General features: G+C 38.3%; 1 protein-coding gene across 1 annotated transcript in view; it reads right to left on the bottom strand.

Annotated features, from left to right (window-relative positions):
• Window positions 1–456: 456 nt before the first annotated feature.
• MARCHF11 (membrane associated ring-CH-type finger 11) overlaps window positions 457–20,745 on the bottom strand; it is a 36,309-nt gene continuing 16,020 nt past the window's right edge. Inside the window, exons 3-4 of the mRNA XM_056333817.1 lie at window positions 8,174–8,366; window positions 457–1,047 (exon numbers count right to left, since the gene is read on the bottom strand). Coding sequence (XP_056189792.1) covers window positions 725–1,047; window positions 8,174–8,366 — 516 coding nt within the window. The 3' untranslated portion in view covers window positions 457–724. The remainder of the gene's footprint in view (window positions 1,048–8,173; window positions 8,367–20,745) is intronic.

Below are 20,745 nucleotides of genomic sequence, written 5' to 3'. Positions count from 1 at the left end.
GCTCAGGAGGTAATGTCACCTCTGTGCACAAGCTCAGCACCAGCACTCTGCAGAACTCAGAGACTCGAGAGGAAGTGCAAGACTTCTCCTGCCTGTGTCACAGTTGTGTCTGACATCTTGCATGTCCACGTGGGAGAGCTAAAGGAAAAGTTCGCATCCTCCCTTAGGTTTTGTAGAACACCCACTGGACTTTCTGCTCAAAGGCAAGGGACAATATATCCCTTACTTGCTTTCATACACCTGAACTGAGCTACAAACAACAACAAAATAAAGCCAGAAAAGGAAGAATACTTGACTTGTGTCAACATTATGTTTCGTTTTGGAAGAAGGTTGTTCAGTTTAATCCTCATGAAAGTGGGAAAAATAAAAGTAGTGGATTAAAGCCAGAGTTTAAGAAAATACATTTAAATATAATTTTTTACTTAAAAAATTAGTTTCCTTATCATTCAGAGACCTAAGAGTTAAACTATACTGCATACACATCAGGTACAAATCAACAAAAGATCTAATAAACCCGACTATATAGAAACCAAGAGACTTTTTTTTTTTTCCAGAAAAATGTATTTGTGTTTAAGTTGATCATATAAAAAGCATTAAATTTTAGAAAAATGTGTATATGTTTTTTCAAGTGTTAATGGTTTCACCATTCATTGTAACTACATTCCAAAGTCCTGTAACATCAGGGCACATTATCCTTATCTGTGTAGCACAGTGAGCATAATCTTTACACTGAGGTCACTCTCATCACTACTTCCCCAGAGCCGTTATCCTCTGATGAATCTTCCTGAGGTCTCATGCGGTTGAACAGATGTAACAATACGTAGCCACACTGAAATCTTGGTGAAGTTAACTGTGTTGGATGAACTAAACTTCTGTTTCTAAATGCAGTCAGTGGTAACCACAATGTCCTTCCTGCTGAGGATTCTCCTCGACTGCTCTCTTCTATGTCTGTGGCTTTATCGTAATTTAATACATCCCAGTGTAGATTCACAGCCCTCCAGCGCTTAAACACTCGATAAACAGATGCACCTTCATGTACTATCAATCCTGAAATTTAGAAAAAAACAAAAAAAGTTTGTACAAAACGTCGATGGGTTTTGAATGCAAATAGAGATGTAACACATTGTAATGAATATGGCAATTGCCACAGCCTACTAAATTAACCTGTAAATCTGATAATTCAAATAAATTGTACATATGCAGTGTAACTGGTTATTCATGTGTTTAAGATTGGGAGGCAGAGGAAATAAAACTGTTCTGAATGAAAGCTCAACATAACTAATACTAGAATAATCTGAGCATGCAGAACTAAATAAAGTATTTAGAGTTAAGTAAACCAATATAAAAGAACCTTACTGGCAGATTTGTAAATTGACCGTTTACACTAGTGTTATCCTTCTTGGTAAGTACTACTTATTTACTGAGATTTGTACTGGTTTCAGTAGATCTTTAAGTAGGTTAGACCTTCTGTAATGAACAGGATGGTCCTAAATTTGTTTAAGAGTGTCATGTAGAATTCAGTACAGACACAAACAAATCTAACTGTTTTCACATTCTTAGTAAAACATAGGAGCACAAAAGATTTATGAAAACCTGAAACAGCTGTAAGTATAATGACTTTCCTGTCTTGCTTCAGTAGAGCAAGAAGAAATTAAATGTTCTTATTAACTATGACGAGCATGGCAAGGATGATAGGCTTTCTTTTTCTCTTCAAAATTCAGTAGAAAAACATTGAGAAATATCTTTTTTGTTGAGACTCAGGAAATTTTTAAAAGGTCCTTCAAGGAAAATACAGATTATTTGAAGTCCTCAACAGCCCAATCTGCTTATGAACTTCCATGTAGCTAATACGTACGCTTATTGTATGCATTCAAGAAATTTATTTACTTGAATGAAACTCATTTTTTTGTATGTATGTATATGTGTGCATTTATTTATACACGCACTCTTTATGTGTAAGTATTTAAAATATGGATTTAGTAGGGAGGCACATAGGGCTTCAGCCTTCTTATTAGGTTTATCCTCAACCAGCCTGGTAACTTACACAGTTCTGATCAATGTCACATGTTTTCTCTGACTCCCTACTTTGGGAGGAGAGCAATCTGCCTAGACAAAAACAATTATAATATTTTTGTCCAGTGTGTGTCTTGCCTAAAATTTTCCTGTATATGGCCACTGCTATAATAGATCTGTGGTGTCACAGGATATAGTTCTTTATCCCAAGAGATTGCGTATCACATGTTCCTACACAACAGAATTGTCATTTAAGTGTTTGAGGTCTCTTAGCGTGGTTAACTGATACCAGAAAGGAGACATTCACAGATGGCACAAGCAGAAAAGATGATAAAAACATTTGTATGAACAGGAAACTTCAGATTCAAGTGCAATGACTCGCAGACAGCAATGTCTGCCCTGAACACATTTTTAAAGATCATTACACTAAAAGATAGAGAAACTATCTAAGATTGCTTTCAGAAGGACTTGATAGCAAATGTAGCATCTCTGTAAGGCTTTCAAGTTGCCTAGATTTCATGGAAGTATCCAATACAGCAAAACGAACCCAATATAAACTTAATTAAATGTTAAATTTTCTAAATGTATTTTGTATCAGCATAGCATCTCAGTGCAAAATTTTCTTGATTTCAAGATGTCTATCTTCATCTTCTCAGATATACATAAAGCAACCTGTCCTAAAAATTCAGCAGCCACGTTAATACATAAATGCACCTTCAAGACTAGATATATTGTCTTAAAAAGGATAAATGTGTTTGATCATGTACAGAATCCACAAACCAAATATGCCATGGTTTTATTGCTGTGACAAAGATCCTCCCCCCTCCCTCCCTCCCCCCCCCCCCCTTTTTTTTTCTGTTGGATTTCCTATAGAAAGATAATGGAGATGAACATCATTTCCCCTGGATTATGGTATTCTTTGGCTCAATTTCCCTTAAGACTGTGATGAAGCAAAATTGAGAGAACCTATTTACCCTCATGTAAAGATTTTTGATATCTGCCTGCACCCCATTAGAACCTGAACAACATATTTCAGAATAGAGAAGGAAGCAGCTGAGAATGGAACATTAAGGTACATGATGTATATTTAAACAGTCAAAAGTATCCTCCCAAAATTATGACAGAAAAAGTCATAGGATGACTTCTTTTTGAGAGCTCTTTTTTACTGTTTTTGAGCTTTCAGGATTTACTGGAGTAATGTTTTCAAAAATTTTTCAACAGTGTCTATGAAGAGAAGTTTTCTTTAAAATAGAAACTATTAGTCATAGACACTCTAAAGGAGCTACCTACCAAACAAAGGATCAAATATTGCAAAGCTTGAAATAAAGTTGTCAGATTTGGCAATGCTGAAGGAGAAAAAGAGTACTTTCATAACTCCTCCCATAAAAAGCTTTATTTTCCATCTGATAAAACTACAGATTGAAAAAGACCTATGTAGAAGAGGCAAAAGAATTCCAATAGCTCTTGTCTCTTTGAAAGACATTCTCCAGAGGGCAGGAGAAAAAAACTCTCTCAGCACCAACAGTTTCAAGACCAAAAAGAAGAGGAAATCTAGGTAAGTTTTAAATGATGGAGATTTTCCAGGTCTGGAGAAGTTCTGATGCTCCAAATATAAGTAGTTAGTCACTAAAATGAAGCTGTAAGAAAATGGCAAAGAATCTCCTTTTTTCTTAAGAGTTTCACAGCAATGAATGAGCATATGAGAGAGAAATAAAGGATAAATCCATGAATAATACTGACTTGTTCCAAACACCATGATTTCAACAGCACAGAGGACATAGCTTCACAGTCCTAGGGAAAAAAAAAATTCCTTTTTTGACCCAGATGATCCCACGCTGAAGTGTTAGAATTCACTACTGTGAGCCATTCTGATGTTCTGTCTAGTTAATATCTACAAGGAACAGAGTTTTGGGATGATGGACCTGGCAAAATGTCCTAAGGCTCTGCGGATTTATTTTATTTACTGTTAAGATATAGGGACTGTAGTGGGACCCAGACAATAGGATTATGGAGAGATCATAGTTTTCTTTTATTGCCAAATACTGAGATTCTTTCACTCTATCCAAAGGATTTCTTACCCTTAGTCATAAGATCATTTGAAATTTTTCATACTGAAATGTCTTTGCAAGCAGAAAACTTGTCCTAGCTCATTCAGGTGTGGTGGTATTAGGTTCCAATGTTTTCTTATTTATCACAGTAATCTTACTTATAATCATTTTGGAATGTCCTCCCAGAAACATCACAAACTTTCACCAGGGAATTAAAAGACCCTTTTCAGAAACAGACTTCGCCACTGGACAAAATGTTATGTCTAATACTATTCTAGGGCCCACAGATATTACAAAATGCAACAAAATGCTCAAAGCATTAAAGTGAAATATCTCCACTCTAAAATAGCAATACAACTCTTTCTAGTCTATTTAGAATTAGTTCTAATGTGAAGAAAAAAAAAAAAAAAGACTTTCTGAGTAGGGAGGTATAAGTGCAGCTAGATGTGTTCATTCTAAGCAGCTTCAGCCTGTACATTTTTACAACTAAGGAGTTACATGAATGTTGCTAGGCATCGAGTTCCTTGGCAGGGAAGAAAAAGCCTTTCAGAGGGCTATTCACACCTCACGTTGGCTCCTATCTCTTACTCCGCTGCCACAGTACCACTGGCACCACTCATGTTTCTAGTGCAACGTTACAACTGCTTTTCACGCTCTAAAGGAGCTGTACTATTGCTCTGGGATTGCAAGTAAGCTGTTAGTATTTGTTGAAGCTTTTGTTCCTATTAGAACCATTTTAACTAAATAAGTGCACAATCATAGTAGTTATCATTATATTCCAGTGAAAATAGATAAAGTAGTATGACTTTGCTGTTATGAGAAATAATTGCTAGGTCTACAAAGCAGGATGGCAAAGGCTTGGTTTACTGTCCTTCGGTGGCTACATAAGGGTTTTATATTGTTAATTGATTTCATGTTAACTCATGAACTCTCTCCCTCTGGTAACACCTACATGGATGGCCTGATCCTAGCACTATCACTGCAATAGCTCTGGGTTCCACAGGCAGTAGTTCTACTTATTTAAAATGTTCCAGGTTTGCCTTAGGAAAACTTCTCTCAGCAAGTTTCAAAGAGAACAGCTTTACGCCCAGCTTAGAAGCAGGAAAGTACAAACTAGTGACTTGTAGGGTTGAAACTAACACTGATAAGTAAAAACTATTGTGTTAGGCAGAATTATGGAAAAATTTAGAGTGAAACAAGAAGAATGGATACCAATAGAATATGTACACTGGAATGAACAGAACATTATATTGGTGATCTGTAATCTTTGGGATATTTCTTTTGGTGAAAAGTAAAACAAGACCAAGAATTAAAATACAAGTCACATGTAACTTACTTGATAAGAAAGTGGGTGGTATGTTACGTGTGATATATAAATCAATCATTGGGAAAACAACATAATATATGCAAGTTTCAGAGACATCATGCAATGTCAGTACCTTTAGCCACACTGCTTTTAAAAATAATGACAAAAAACATTTCGGAAAGTACAGATATTTACACTTCACAAATAAATATTCATAATGCTTATGCAAAGCCATAAGGAGGCATAACTGAAGGCGATTCGAATAAGTTTTGGTTATTTGGTTAAGCTACCACCAGTAACTCAAGCACTTGTCTTGAACTATGTGCTGCACAGGAAAACCCATATGCCTACATCAATTTTTCATGGAAATAGAGATTCCAGTGGGAATACAGGTATTCACTCACTGTGAATCCTGTTGAAAATTAAGAGAATGCCATGGATAATTAAAGACAAATGAGAAGAGAGAAGATACTAAGTGATAACTATGGCTGGCTGTAAGCATTACAAGCTTTATGATATAAGAGATTGCATATAATATATAACGGTAAAATCATATGTTAATGCCTTTGGAAAGTCATCAGCATAATGGACAGTGCTGAGTTTTTTAGAAAAAAATTTGTAAGTAATAATTACATCCATCTATTAGAGAACTTCATTTGAATGTTTTAAATTAAAACTATCAATCTAAAATCACTTTATGATGAAAGAAAAAGATAAAATTTAATAAAGTTGAATATATTAATAAATATTCTCAAGAGTTACAGGAACTGCTGGTATTATAAACTTACAGAATGCAAATTACTTGAAATTATATGCAGAGTAAGTGGGCTAGATGAATCTGGACAATCAAAAATTTACGATTACCAAACCTTCTTTATACAGCTTTTTGAATTTCTAGATACAGTTTAGTAAACTGTTAAGTCACATCTGCACTGAACTTTGTGATTACAAAACAGTTTCCAAATATACTTAATTATAGTCAGTTTTACATAAAATTTTTCGTGTATTATTTATGATAGGACTATAAAATACACATTTATGTAATTACAGGCAAGTCAGTTTATCTTGTAGGTGAAGGCAGCTGCACATCTACTTTGCTTCTGCATGGTGCCAGTGAGGCTAGAAGCTCCAGAGCCATGAGAGGTACAAGTTAGTTCAGTAGTTTCCAGTCCAGGGGTGGCTTGAGACTGGCTGGTTTGAAAAGCAGCTACAGAACTGCATGTACTAACCTACTGAAGACTCGCCTTCCAATAGTTTACTTCTTTAGATAAATACACTAATATTTCTGATCACCCATAGCCATTCTCTACTGATCTTGAGATTAATTTGGTTTAGAGGTTTTAAGTCAAACACATGAAAAGAAATGGAAATAGTTTGAATAACTGCTTATACCAACTAGTTGATGCACAGAAAAGTAATTTTTTTACAGTTGCAAACTTTGTGAAAAGAACAGAATTCTGTATAAATTAAATATTTAGAATGCCTGAAGCACATTTTTTCTTCATTCAGTGTTTTTTTAAACAAAAGCAAAAACCTCAATATTGAGTGTTAAGCTGAAAAAAGTGGCGTTCAGGAATCAGCATGTAAGAGGACATGTAGCTGAGCCCTTTTTTTGTTTAAAAGCTGAGCACTTGTCATGAGTATTAGAGACCTAATTTCTGTTCATTTTTTTGTCTGAGAAGATTTGGGTTCACAGAAGAAAGCCTGTGTTCTCAAATATCCCAGAGTGGACTTCTTTCAGAAAAATAAACAGAACTGCTGATCCAGCTGAAATATAAATACTTTTACAGTAATGAGATGGCTTGAACAAAAGATGATATGGCTCTATGATCAAAGCAAAAGCCTTGATATTAGGAATCACTCTGTTTCTTTGCACCTTATTGAGTAAATTTCAGCACTGTCCTTCTGAATTCCCATATTTGAGACTGGGATAACATCAACATTGATCACTTAGAAATCTCAAAACAAATACCAGATAGCATTTGACTTCTGGATTTTCTTGGAATTGCAATTCTAAGAATGTGGTTTAATGTTTACTGCAATTATTAAACTTTTTGTGCAAATAAACAGCTATTATAACAATCAATTCAAGGTTGTTTCATCAAATACGAAATTGATTTCTATTTACATCTGGGTCTAGTATATTTTCAGCAATTTCAAAACTGGTCAAAATAGCTTTGCAGTAAAATGTGTTTTCTTTTATAAGATTTCAGCTAGAGTTAAATGACTTGAGAATTTTTAATAGTAAAGTAAGTTACTATAGTTAGCACTATTAGAGTGTTTCGTAACTGTTTATGACGTACAAAGCGCTCATGCCTGTCTTCTCCATTCTTCTCTACTAGTAGCACAGTGACCTATATAAGTCTGTGCGACTCAATTTTGGATATGTAGTTTGAAGACATCGTCAAGGGTTTCTTCTGTGCTTCATGATGGTACAACCTAATGCAAAGTAGCATCAGTAAAAGATTTGACATGTAATTTTATTGATTATTTTAATAATGTCTTTTTCATCTGTTTAACTTCCTGAATTTTGCTAGCCATCTGTTTTTTCAAGAAATTGAAATTGATTCTGTTCTCACCACTAAGATCTCAGAGAGACACTTTGATTAATCTGAGAGTAAAGCTTCTTTGGTTCTTTTCTCTTTGCAGTATTTGTAACACTGTGAAAAGCAGTATTTGCCAAAGGTATCAGCTGAGAACAAATCTGTAAAGAACTGGAGTGATCAATTAGAGTGACCAATTAGAAAAATAGATATAGTCACAGTCTTAAACCACAGTCTGTGCTGTTTAAAGATTTTGAGCTTACCTATGCATACTAGATCCATAAAACCATACATTCCATAGCAGATTTGAAAAAGGATGTCCTTTCTTTGCCATACTGCATAAGGGCTGAAGGCTGACCATAGAAGCCAAGTCACACTTGCTACTAAGAACAGAGATCCTAGGATTACAGCAACCATCTGCACTTTCTCAACCAGTGTTATAGTAATGCTTTGCCACTAAAAGAGAAACAAAGTTGCATAAGATAAAAATGTTATTGTCTGCGATTGTACATTCAACTCCACTTTTTTCCTGAAATCAGAAATTATTTTAATATTTATACATCATAGGTCTTTACTAATATCCTTGATACTGACATTTTATATAACTTTTTTCCTATTTCGTTTTTATTTAAAGTGAAACTAACAGTTGCTTCCCCATCCCCTCCAGTGTCATTATCATCACCATCTAGCTGTGAACTTCACAAGAGTTAATAGCTTCATTTCTGTTTTGAATACATAGGCAAAAAAAAGATTTAGTCTTAGGAACCGTACTCAGCCTTTCATATTCATGGGCTAATGAACAGAATCAAAAAAATGTTGGGAAGACAATCTTAAGCATGTTTTAAGTTAGTGTGACAAGTTGAAAGTGACAACTTTCCTTTCCATCGCACCCCCCTAAAGTTTGAAGCCATTTTCCATTTTCCTGCTGCTCATCAGAGGAGTTCCAGACATACCAAAGGAGTTAGCTTTCTCTGCATAAACCACTGTTAACAGTACCAAAAGACACCTAGTGTGGAAGCAACCTGAAGATTCAGGGAGATAGGTAGCATGAATATTTCTTTTCAGTGCACCCCAGTTACGCCCGCCTTTCCAGGGAAGGCTTTATCCTCCATATTTAACATGACTCAGATTTATGGTGTGACAAGATTTAAATATAAAAGACTATGCTTACTGAATTCTGTCAAGATAAGAATAGAAATAAAATTCTCTTAAAACAGTCACAAAAGCAAAACACAACTTAGGGAAAGAAGCATTCTAGATTACCTTTAACATATATGGTCTTTCTTGGCCATAATTGTCTAAATTAGCTTGGCAGATTCCCCGCTTTAGCCCCAGCACCTATTCCAGGCCTAGTATGCAGACTTTGTAGATTGTCATCTTTCCTGTTCCTAATTTTGAACATACCTACACACTTCTACAGTTGCAATAGCAAGCAGGTGGAGAAAGCTACTGTAGTAAGGGCTTTATTACCTCTTCTCCCGTCTGTCAATAATTTTTCCTTTTTCCTGTTTATGAAAGCCTTCTCTTTTTACCAGCAGTTGGGTACCCAGTACTGTATGATCAAAAGATGATAGAATAATTCAGGTTGCAAAGGGCTGTGGGAGGGTTTTAGTTCCACTTGCTGCTCCAAATGGGGTTAATGATGAGATCAGATCAGGTTTGCTCAGGGCTGCATTCGGTAACACCTTGAAAACCTACAAGCATTGAGACTACTCAGCATCTTCGGGCAGCCTGTTCTACTTCCTGACTGCCCTCAGGTCAAAAAATGTTTTCCTTAAAGATTATTTTTTCCTATATCCAGTCTGATCCTCTTTTGTTCCAAGCTTACACACCCTTTCTTCCATCAATAACCACTGTGAAGAGCCTGGGTGAGCAATGAGGTCCTCTGCCTCTTTCTTCTTTCAGCTTTCCCATTAACTTTTCTACTGTTGCCTCATTTGAGATCTGGTACTGCATGCCCTCTCTTGTGGCAGCCTTCTGAAGATAACAGTACAAAAAGATAGCTGTATAACAATCTGTAAACTGTAAAAAAATATTGAAATACTATCCTTTTATAATGAACTTATTAAACTCCTGCTGGCTATTTCATAGAATTTTAGAGTTTGGAATAGGGCTATTCATATTGACTTATACCTTTTTTTATGGTAAATCAACTATGGATACTCATTTGCTTTGAATTGTTTTTTATAAGATCAAGGAAGATCACTAACAAGTGATGCATGGTGGAATGGTGTGAGCTTCGCATGACTCAGACATTACTTGTACACAGAATTTAAATGTCAAGACTGAAATTCATAGAATTCTCTTTAGACTCTATAGAGCTATGTTCAACAAAATCATTTTTCATTTCTCAGCTGAAGACACATAGTGTGACTTGGCAGAAAACTGTCAAAAATACTATTGGTTACGTATCTCTTTCTATCTTCTTTCAGTATCAGTGTGAGACAGACCTTTCATACATTTTTTTAGAATGCTTGAAATCAAAATACATTTAGATGAAATAAAGTTTTAACTGTCACAAAATATTAAACTGTTGAATTCATGGAAGAAGCTGGCAATAAATTGAAAAGACTGTTATACCACTGAAATAAAAAAAAAGAGCTTTCACAGTGCAACTTCAGCAATGCAGAAGTTCCTAAACTCACTTCAGCTTATTTTGATTTTCTTTTTCTTTTTCTTTTTTTTTTTTTTTTTTACATTTAGATTGCTCATAATTATTCTGCAAAGATAGTACTGAACAAAAGGAAAAGTAGTCTGAAAATTTGGGATAAGTAATGTAATATCCAGTCTAGATCTAAAGCCCATCCCTTATCCTGGTGTTGTCTGACATCCAATTTCCATTCCTGTCTCCCACTCCAAACCTGAATCAACCACTCCTACCACCTTTTTCCATCTCATGAAGGCTTTTTTTTTAATTTCCCAAACTTTCTTTCTAGAAAAGCTTGACCTTGAAAAGTCCTAAGAAACGTAGATATGATCCTCACCTCTTCCTAGCATTTTCTCAAGAATCTATTCTAGTTATTTTCCTATTCTCCTGATCAGATGAATTGTCTGTCAAGAATGCAAGCAATTGAATCTCTCAACCTCAATAAATTCGGTAATCCCAAAGATTCAGTATATTAGCATGCTACCAGCCAGGAAGGGGAGCCACCCCAAATATTGAGAAAATGCACAAGCGTTCCCACAGGTTGTAGTTCCTAACACCTTTGCCTTTAAAAAGCAAAGAACAGCTACAAAACAAGACAAACAAAACAAAAAATAATTAAAAAATAAAACAACCAAGAACCCCAGGTTGGCTATTTTCTTCTATTACTCATCCACTTTGGCCTTGTGGTATTCACTGGCTTTCTTCTACAACAGAAACTATATTCCCCCACCCTCCTCAATATGCACTTCACAACAAGGCTTGTGGAGAGGAACTGGTGTTGTGGTCACAATGTTTTCTTCTACCTGAAGTCTTACCCACAACATAGTTAATATGTGTGCGTATACACTCCGAGAGGCACCCAGGAGCAGGATACTCTTTTCCTGAGCAAGATTCTTTTTATAGGATCAAAAGCCAGTTAAATTTTATTTCATTTCCCATAATCATTTACCTTATTGTATGCCCTGTTACATGTTGTTAAAATCATTTCACCTTTTAATGTCAAATTAACAGCTTACAATAGAGGTCACAAAAAATAATGTAGTAAAAATAATTCAGTGATAGTTAATGTTAAAAATTGCATTTAGAATTTAACAGACTGAATTATTTAACATTCTGAATCGAATGTTCTCATTATTAGTGTGTCGTAATTTAAAGCCATTATTTGCACAGAAGTGTTTCTCATTTTCTTCATATAACTTGTCTCACAACTCTTAACTGCTCATCATTATAAATTATATTGTGACTTTATAATCTTTGTCATTTGCTGACTATACATTCCATAATCGGTAACAGCTATTCTAGCTAAGTATTTTGCCAAGTTAGAAAAGATCTGTACAGCCTTTTAGTGTCAGCTTCTGTAAAGTACATGGCCATAGAATATAAATATTATAAGAAAGATTATCATTTTTGCTTAAAAACTAGAAATGGAAAGAAAATGTTAAATATTTTTTTATCTAGATAACTATAATAATACCATAAGTAATTTTTTCAATGAAAGATTCATTAAAACAATACTCATTTAAATGTCTATGAAATAGGATCCTACTTCATATTCCTTCCCAACATATCTGCAGTGTTATGATGTACTATGCCATCTCTGTTCCCCATGAGAAGAACACATTTTACTTTAATATACAATGATGATGAAATCTTCCTTTGAAAATGGTGCATTCATAAATAAAAAATAATTAATGCTTCTGATTTTAATGCAATATGGCCTGTCCCTTGAAAACTTCCTACACTTTTACTTCTACTGACACTTCATTATGTTTGGCTCTTTTAATCTTTTATTTACCACTGGTCTTCCTTTCATTAACCATTTAAGAGTCTATACATTAATGGTACACTATAGTTCTAATGCTGACCCCAGAAACATTGCTCCTCTTCTCTTCTAAGGGCTCTATCAAGCAGAAATACTGCATAATTTCTTATTTTTTGAGGTTGAGACTTCCAGAAGTTGAAAGAAACACATTGCTTTGATGGACTACTTGTTAAAGAATAAAGTTAACACAGTTATATGCATGTCCTTATTGACATAAAGATGAATATACTAATCAGAGATCTATGATCTTTGAGATAAATCAATATTAACTTGGTTTTTTTCAGTAGTGCCTTGTAAAAACCCACTGGTTATTGTAAAATACATGGCAGAACAGTGATCTAAAAAGTACTGAGATTGTGCATGTGCTTAGACTATGTTACATGAAAAATGTCTGCAATGAAACTGCAGGTTCTCCTATATGCTCATAAAGAACGTACGAAATTTCCTTAGAGATCTCCAAATGTGTACCAGCTTCAATTGTCCCAGTTTTTAATCCACCAAAATTCCTTATACCAAAGAGCTGCTGGCAGTTACCCCACTCTGTTCTCTCAGAAACACAGCTTATTATGGACGCTGCTGACTGAAGCCTCTCATTCCCTCTAGTCATTCTGGAATGTGTATTTTATTTAAAAGTAACGACAAATAATTGGCACTAACCTATTATAACACAATATGATTAACCTCATGACATATCAATTACATCAAAAAGTTTTTTGTTAGATTGCTCTAATTGCTCTGATTGCTAGAATCAGACAGCTCTGACGAGAAAAATTTCTTTCCTACTGTCATTCATTATGCATAATAGGATCTGCAATCTGTGTGTGAATAAAACTCTTACAACAGCAAAACAACACAACAAACCACATCTGAAATACCCTCTTCTTACTTTATCATGTTAGCAGTCTAGCTCATTAGATATTTACGTTTTCTAACATGTTTTGCAGTAAGCACACATTGACTACATGATTTAATATGCAGTGATATTGTTAACTTATTGACGAGCCTGGATAGAAAATGCATACTTTTGAGTGCACTCAGACACACAAACATTTGAAATGTCATTTTTGGCTATAAGCTTCTATTTTTATGTCTTTTATTTTGTCTTTTTTTTTTTTTTTTTTTTTTTTTTTAATCAGTGCCATAAAAATTGCGGCTCACCATTAAGGCTTACCTATTTTGATAAATTATTAACACATACAGTGCCTGTAGTCATAATGCCTATTATCTTTTCACGTACCAGAAAGCTCACCAATACAGAAAGTTTGGCTTGTACGTGACTTCTCAGTCTGCTTGGAAGGCTGTATCAATATTTCACTTGGGACATTCTGAAACCGTAACATTTACTGTGCGGGTACTGTCCATCCATGCACCACACAAGCAATTTAGTTGATATAGTTCATGGAAGTGTTGGCTCACGTCACGTGTATGACTGAGTAGAACTTGTACACCTGCAGTGGATGCATCTTGGATTTCTCAGTGCCCAGAAACCTGAGCATCCCGAGCAACGTACAAAATCTTTGCATTCTATTACATTCACCTTTCAAAATCTTACTATTAAGCAGAATAGCTTAACACTTTATCTTATGATTTTTTAAATGATACTAGAATCAAGATCTTAGACCACAAGCAGACCTGTGATGAAAACTGTGTTAGTCTTACATAATTTTTTCTCCGAGAAATTATTAGTAGTTATCTTTTGGTGCAGGCCAAAAAAAATAAAAGGAACGAGGCAAGACTGCAGGGCTGTGTGATGAGCTGATGTCGCTAGCCAGACAGAGCCCTGGTGGGAACATGCAGCCGCCCCGGTGCAGGCTGTGCCCTGCTCTTGCACCAGCACCGGCCGAGCACAGCCGTGGGAGGTGCGACAGAGCTCCGGAAGGGGGGGGTAATTTGAGGAGCATCTCGGGGGGAGAGAGAGATAATCTACTGGAATGGCACCCTGCCTTCCCTGAGGCAAGCCCAACAGGCAGACAGGACAAATAACATGGAGTCACCCCTATGCTCTCTGTCTGGCTGGACATGTGTGGAGGAACGAAGGCGGGTTAATTAACATTGATAATATACAGCTGTGGGCTGGCTTCAGGGCCGGCGGGGTGGATGATGTGGATGATGTGCAGCTGTGGCTGGTTCCTGCTAAGTGGTTAAATAGCTCTAAGGGGTAGGGAAGAGGTGTAGTCAGTGGAGAGAGACCTGGAAGAAGCAGAGGGAGGAGAGAGGGTGCCCTGGATGTAGGAGAGACAAGGAGAAGGATGCAGCAGAGGCAAGAAGCAGATGGACTGGCCTGAAGAGTAGGAAGAGATAACACAGTAGGTGAACCTTTGAAACCTTGTGGGGGATTGGTGGCCGTGCCAGGGCAAGGTGTTGGAGCTACTTATTGATGTTAACCTGGTATGGGTGGTAAAAGTCTTGTTGCAGCTTGAGTTTTGAGAGTGCTGTGACAGACATGGTGACTGAAGGAGTAGGGGGCAATGATGACAGGTTCCAGTGCAGCAGGTGTGTCCCCTCTGTGACTGCCCCATGTGCCCGGGCATAACAGTTATGAGGGTCTGCAAGGGGAACCCAGAAATAATGACACCAATGGTTCACCTAGTGTGGAAGTGTTGCAGAGGCCAAATCAGCCTATGCCCTGTGTCAAAACTGCTTCCTTAATGGAAAAAAGATGGGTCATTGCCACAGTAGACCAAAGCCGCCACTTAGGCAAGTCTGCTGCCTCCCTGGGACTCAGGATGAACATATGGAGAGATGGCTTCCTGCCCTCGTACAGCCATCAGATTATAACCCGTTGTTGAGTTCTCAGATAGGTAGTAATGAAGCTGCAACAAGATGTCTGAGGGTAATCAAGAGAGGCTTCAGGGCCCTGGCACAACTGGTTAAGGGATCAGGAGCACACACAGTGTTCTCCTGGATCCTACTAGTTACAGGGAATGTTGAGGGAAGAAACGGCAAGAGCCAGCACATCAACATCTGGCTCTGAGCCTGGTGTCACCAGCAGAATTTGGGGTTTTTTGATCCTGGATCTGTTTACACGACAGCAGGCCTGCTGGCAACAGATGGGATATGCCTATCCCAAAGCAGGAAAAGGATCTTTGTGCAGGAGTTAGCAGGGCTCATTGAAAGAACTTTAAACTAGATTTGAAGGGGGAAAGGGATAAAACCAGGCACACTGGAGATAAGCCTGGAAGCGGCGCATCAATGTTTGAGGGACAATGTGCTAGTGAGGTCCTTCAGTGGAGGTAGGGAATGGAGGTCCATGCAGGTGCAAAGATGCAAGTGTTAGAAACCACAAAAGCATCTGAGAATGGTCGTGTAGGAATTAGGGCTTTTCCCCCCAAAAAAGATGGCAGGATCAACAGTCTAATTGAAGTGCATCTACACCAATGCACACAGCGTGGGCAACAAACAGGAGGAGCTGGAAGCCATTGTGCAGCAGGAAGACTATGATACAGTTGTCATCATGAAAACATGGTAGGATGGCTCACAGGAATGGAGCGCTGGCTATAAATTATTCAGAAGGGATAGGCAAGGAAGAAGAGGTTGTGGGGTAGCCATGTATGTTGGGGAGTGTTTTGATTGTCTAGAGCTTAATGTTGGTAATGATAGCATTGAATGTTTATGGATAAGAATGAGGGGAAAGCCAACAAGGCCGATATCCTGGCAGGAGTCTGTTATAGACCACCGAGCCACAATGAAGCAGACAAAACATTCTATAAGTAGCTGGGAGAAATCTCACAATTGCTAGCCCTTGTTCTCATGGGGGACTTCAACCTACCAGATGTCTGCTGGAAATACAACAGAAAGGTAACAGCCTAGGAAGTTCCTGGAGCATGTGGAAGACAGCTTTCTGACACAGCTGGTCAGTGAGCCAGCCAGGGAAGGCACCTACTGGACCTGTTTGTGAACAGAGAAAGACTTGTGGGTGATGTGATGGTTGGAGGCTATCTTGGGCACAGAAATCAAGAATTGGTAAAAGTCTTCAGTTCTTGGAGAAGTAAGGAGGGGGGTCAGCAGAACTGCCACCTTGTTCTTCCAGAGGGCAGACTTTGGCCTATTTAGGAAACTGGTTGAGAGAGACCCTTGGGAGGCAGTCCTAAGGGCAAAGGTATCCGGGAAGGTTGGATATTCTTCAAGAAAGAAATCTTAAAAGTGCAGGAGCAAGCCATCCCCCTGTGCCGAAGGATGAGCCGGCAGGGAAGAAGACTGGCCTGGCTGAACAGAGAACTTTGGCTGGAACTCAGGAAAAAAAGGAGAGTTTATGACCTTTGGCAGAAGGGGCAGGCCGCTGAGGAGAGCTACAAGGGTGTCGTGGGGTTATGCAGGCAGAAAATGAGCAGGGCCAAAGCCCAGCTAGAATTTAATCTGGCTACTTCTCTAAAAGACAATAAAAAATGTTTCTACATTTGTAATAGCAACAAAAGGAGGGCTAAGGAGAATCTCCATCTTTTATTTGATGTGTGGGGAAACATAGTGAAAAAGGATGAGCAAAAGGCTGAGGTACTTAATGCTTTCTTTGCCTCAGTCTTTAATAGTAAGACCAGTTGTTCTTGGGGTACCCAGCCCTCCGAGCTGGAAGATGGGGATGGGGAGCAGCATGAAGTTATCACAATCCAAGTGGAAATGGTTAGCAAACTGCTACACCATTTAGACCCAAGTTTATGGGGCCAGATGGGATCCACCCAAGGGTACTGAGGGAGCTGGCAGAAGTGCTCACTGAGCCACTTTCAATCATCTGTCAGCAGTTTCGGCTAACTGGGGAGGTCCCAGAAGACTAGAGCTTAGCCAGTGTGATGCCCATGTACAAAAAGGGCAGGAAGAAGGATCCGGGGAACTACAGGCCTGTCAGTCTGACCTTGGTGCTGGGTGAGGTTATGGAGCAGATCGTATTTGGCAACATCACTTAGCACATGCAGAATAACCAGGTGATCAGACCCAGCTGGTATGGGTTTCTGAAAGGCAGGACCTGCTTTACTAATCGGCTCTACTATGACAAGATGATCCACTTAGTGGATGAGGGAAAGGCTGTGGATGCTGTCTACCTGGACCTTAGTAAAGCCTTTGACACCAACTCCCACAGCATTCTCCTGGAGAAACTGGCTGCTCATAGTTTGCATGGGTGCACTCTTTGCTCAGTAAAAAACTGGCTGGACAGCTGAGCCCAAAGAGTGGTGGTGAAAGGGGTTAAATCCAGTTGGCAGCTGGTAACAAGTGGTGTTCTCCAGGGCTCAGTGCTAGGACCAATTTTATATTTGTTTATATACATATGTTTAATATCTTTATCAATGATCTGGAAGAAGGGATCGAGTGCACCCTCAGTAAGTTGCAGATGACACCATGCTGAGCAGCAGTGTTGATCTGCTTGTTGGTAGGAAGGCTCTGCAGAGGGGACTGGATGGGCTGCATTGATGGGCCAAGGCCAATTGTATGAGGCTCAACATGGAGAAGTGCCGGGTCCTGCCCTTGGGTCACAACAGCCCCATGCAATGTGACAGGCCTGGGGCAGAGCGGCTGGAAAGCTGCCTGGGGGAAAAGGCCCTGGGGGTGCTGGCTGATGGCTGGGTGGACATGAGCCAGCAGTGCCCAGTGGCCAAGAAGGCCAACAGCACCCTGGCTTGTATCAGAGACAGTGTGGCCAGCAGGACAAGGGAAGGGATTGTCCCCTGTACTCGGCACTGGTGAGGCTGCACCTCCAATGCAGTGGTCAGTGTTGGGCCCCTCACTGCAAGAGGGACACTGAGGCGCTGGAGCGTGTCCAGAGACGGGCAACGGGGCTGATGAGGGGTCTGGAGCACAAGTCTTGTGAGGAGTGTCTGAGGGAACTGGGGTTGTTCAGCCAGGAGAAAGAGGCTGAGAGGAGACCTTATCACCCTCCATGACTACCTGAACTACATACTGGGGCTGTAGTGAGGTGGGTGTTGGTCTCATCTCCCAAGTAACAAGTGATAGGACAAGAACAAATGGCCTCAAATTGTGCCAGGGGAGGTTTAGTTTGGATATTAGGAAAAAATTCTTCATCGGAAGGGTTGTTAAGCATTGGAACAGGCTGCCCAGGGAAGTGGTTGAGTCACCATCCCTAAAAGTATTTAAAAGATACATAGATGTGGCACTTATGGACATGGCTTAGTGGTGGACTTGGCAGTGGTAGGTTAACAGTTGCACTCGATGATCTTAAAGGTCAACCTAAACAATTCTATGATTCTATAATTTTCACTCTTTTAGAGACAGAACATGGGTATTTAGTTTTAACAGTAGATGGAGGTGAACTTCCTCTCCACATTGAGGCATTCAGAGTTTCTAGAAACATCAACTCCTGATGATTAAAATAAGTATATTAATCCTGTGTGTTAACCCTCGGGTCTATCAGAATAAGGATTGTAATTCTATCCAGTGTCAAAAGAAAGGCTGGCCCTTTAGTAATGAGCATACTTAAATCAGGCATCATTCCACAGTCACTAATATAATACTCTCAACACCCAAAAGCATATGAAACCTGTCAAATGTCCTATCTGCACAAAGTAGTATTTTTTCTACTTCCTGATTTCTGCTTTTCATTAAGAATTGCCTGAATTCACCAGGATCAAATTCTGCCCAAAATACATATCACAAAATAATTAATACTTATGGTGTGTTATAGAGATGTATATGTGAGAAATATGTAAGGTTAAAGTGAACTGTTTTCAACTAAGCTTTTGACTCGTATGAGACTCTAACCAACTAAGTTTAGCTTAATGGCTTAAGTTTGTCAGTATTTTGAACGTTCCATGGACATGTTTATATTTGGGAAAGCCAGTGAATGAAAACTACCACTCTATGAGAATAAATACTATTCCTACTGTAAAGCAGGAACTGTTCAATTTCTACTGCAGCTTCAGTGGAAATACTGAGTTTCATTGCAACCTAGCTGTACTCTTGACAGCATTATCTTGAAATTAAATATGAATGAATGGAGGAAATGAAAGCCTGCCATGGTTGTTGCATTCTCTGCAACTTAAAGATGACCTGCAAAATTAAACTGAAAACAGCTCAAGCATAGACTGTCATGTTATGGATAGGTCCGCATTGCTGGAAGAACACTGAGAAAAAACAACTATTCATGCTAATTACTCAGAGGAAGTATCTCAGCAAGATTATAAATCAGCTGTGTGAAGGACATATTAACAATTTTCATGCCACTTAGTCATTTAGGAGGGTTAACCATGTTGTGCCTATACAACTCCGTACTTCTCTTTGGACAGAAACAGATGGTATCAGAAAGGATTCTGGAGTTCCTTTTTCCTTCCCTCCCGGGAAAGGAGCTGTTAGCTAAATTCTAGCTGAAACTTTTGAATACTTTTAACTAAAAAAAAGATTCTGAGCATGAGGATAAGTTTGTGCAGCTCATGATATTAATGCATTCACTAAAGATGTGTAAAAAAAAAAAAAAAAAAATTGCTCAGCATGGAGGGACAGAACTAACCTCTTCTAAAAAAAATGCCCTGGCCACCAGTCAGTATGTAGAGTGATCATCTGTTCTTGATCATTCCTGATGATGTCTTCTTGTCAACCTCATTGAAAGTATTTAAGTACTAATTCCAGTTCATTTACTGAAACTCACATTTCATCTGCTAACTGGATTTCCTGAAAGTGCAGGCTATTCATTCTCTGTCTTTTTGACTCTATGAATAATTAAATAATTTTTACAACCCATACAAGAGGAAGCACTGGTACTTTAGAGACCCTGACTCAAACCCATTGTTCAACTGAGTTCAAGCAAGGTTTTAAACTTCATCTCTAAAGATACTATTTTAATAACTGAGATTTATGTGGTATTCGGGATATTCAATAGTGGAAATCCTTCCAAGTAATTTATTGGAACACTTCCAGTTCCCATACAATACATAGATGTTCACTGAACCGAAGACAAAGCAAATGAAATTGATTATTCACATCACCTCCACAGGGATGAGTAGGGAGATTTTAGTATAGTGCAAAGCATCAGGAACGACCTCTGACTCTGGCCTATTTCAGTGGGTTCTGGATGCTGAAAAATAGGCCATGGAAAGGCCTTTTCTGGAAAAGAACCATATAAACTATGTGAAGGTGGAAGAAATGCCATGCAGTTGGAATTTTATAGTTCAAAGTTCCCAGTTCACTGAGACTGAAAGAAAGCTCTTCTCAAGCATTTAAGTAATGTAAAAGGAGTAGAAAACGCTAAGTATGAATGTGTTTTTCCAACCACAAATTGATGGTTAGATGATGGAGCCAAAGAATGTAGATGTACGAACAAATTCAATTGGATAAGGAGAGTTAAGAAGTTGTAAAGCATCAATTACCAACATTTTGTTTAAAGTACACAGTACTTACTGCTTTCCACTATCTGCTTCTAGGCAGTC

Source organism: Falco biarmicus, chromosome 3 (assembly GCF_023638135.1).
Source record: "Falco biarmicus isolate bFalBia1 chromosome 3, bFalBia1.pri, whole genome shotgun sequence".
Lineage (NCBI taxonomy): Eukaryota > Metazoa > Chordata > Aves > Falconiformes > Falconidae > Falco > Falco biarmicus.
Note: the sequence above shows the minus strand (reverse complement) of the source record. Positions and strands in the feature narration are given on the sequence as shown.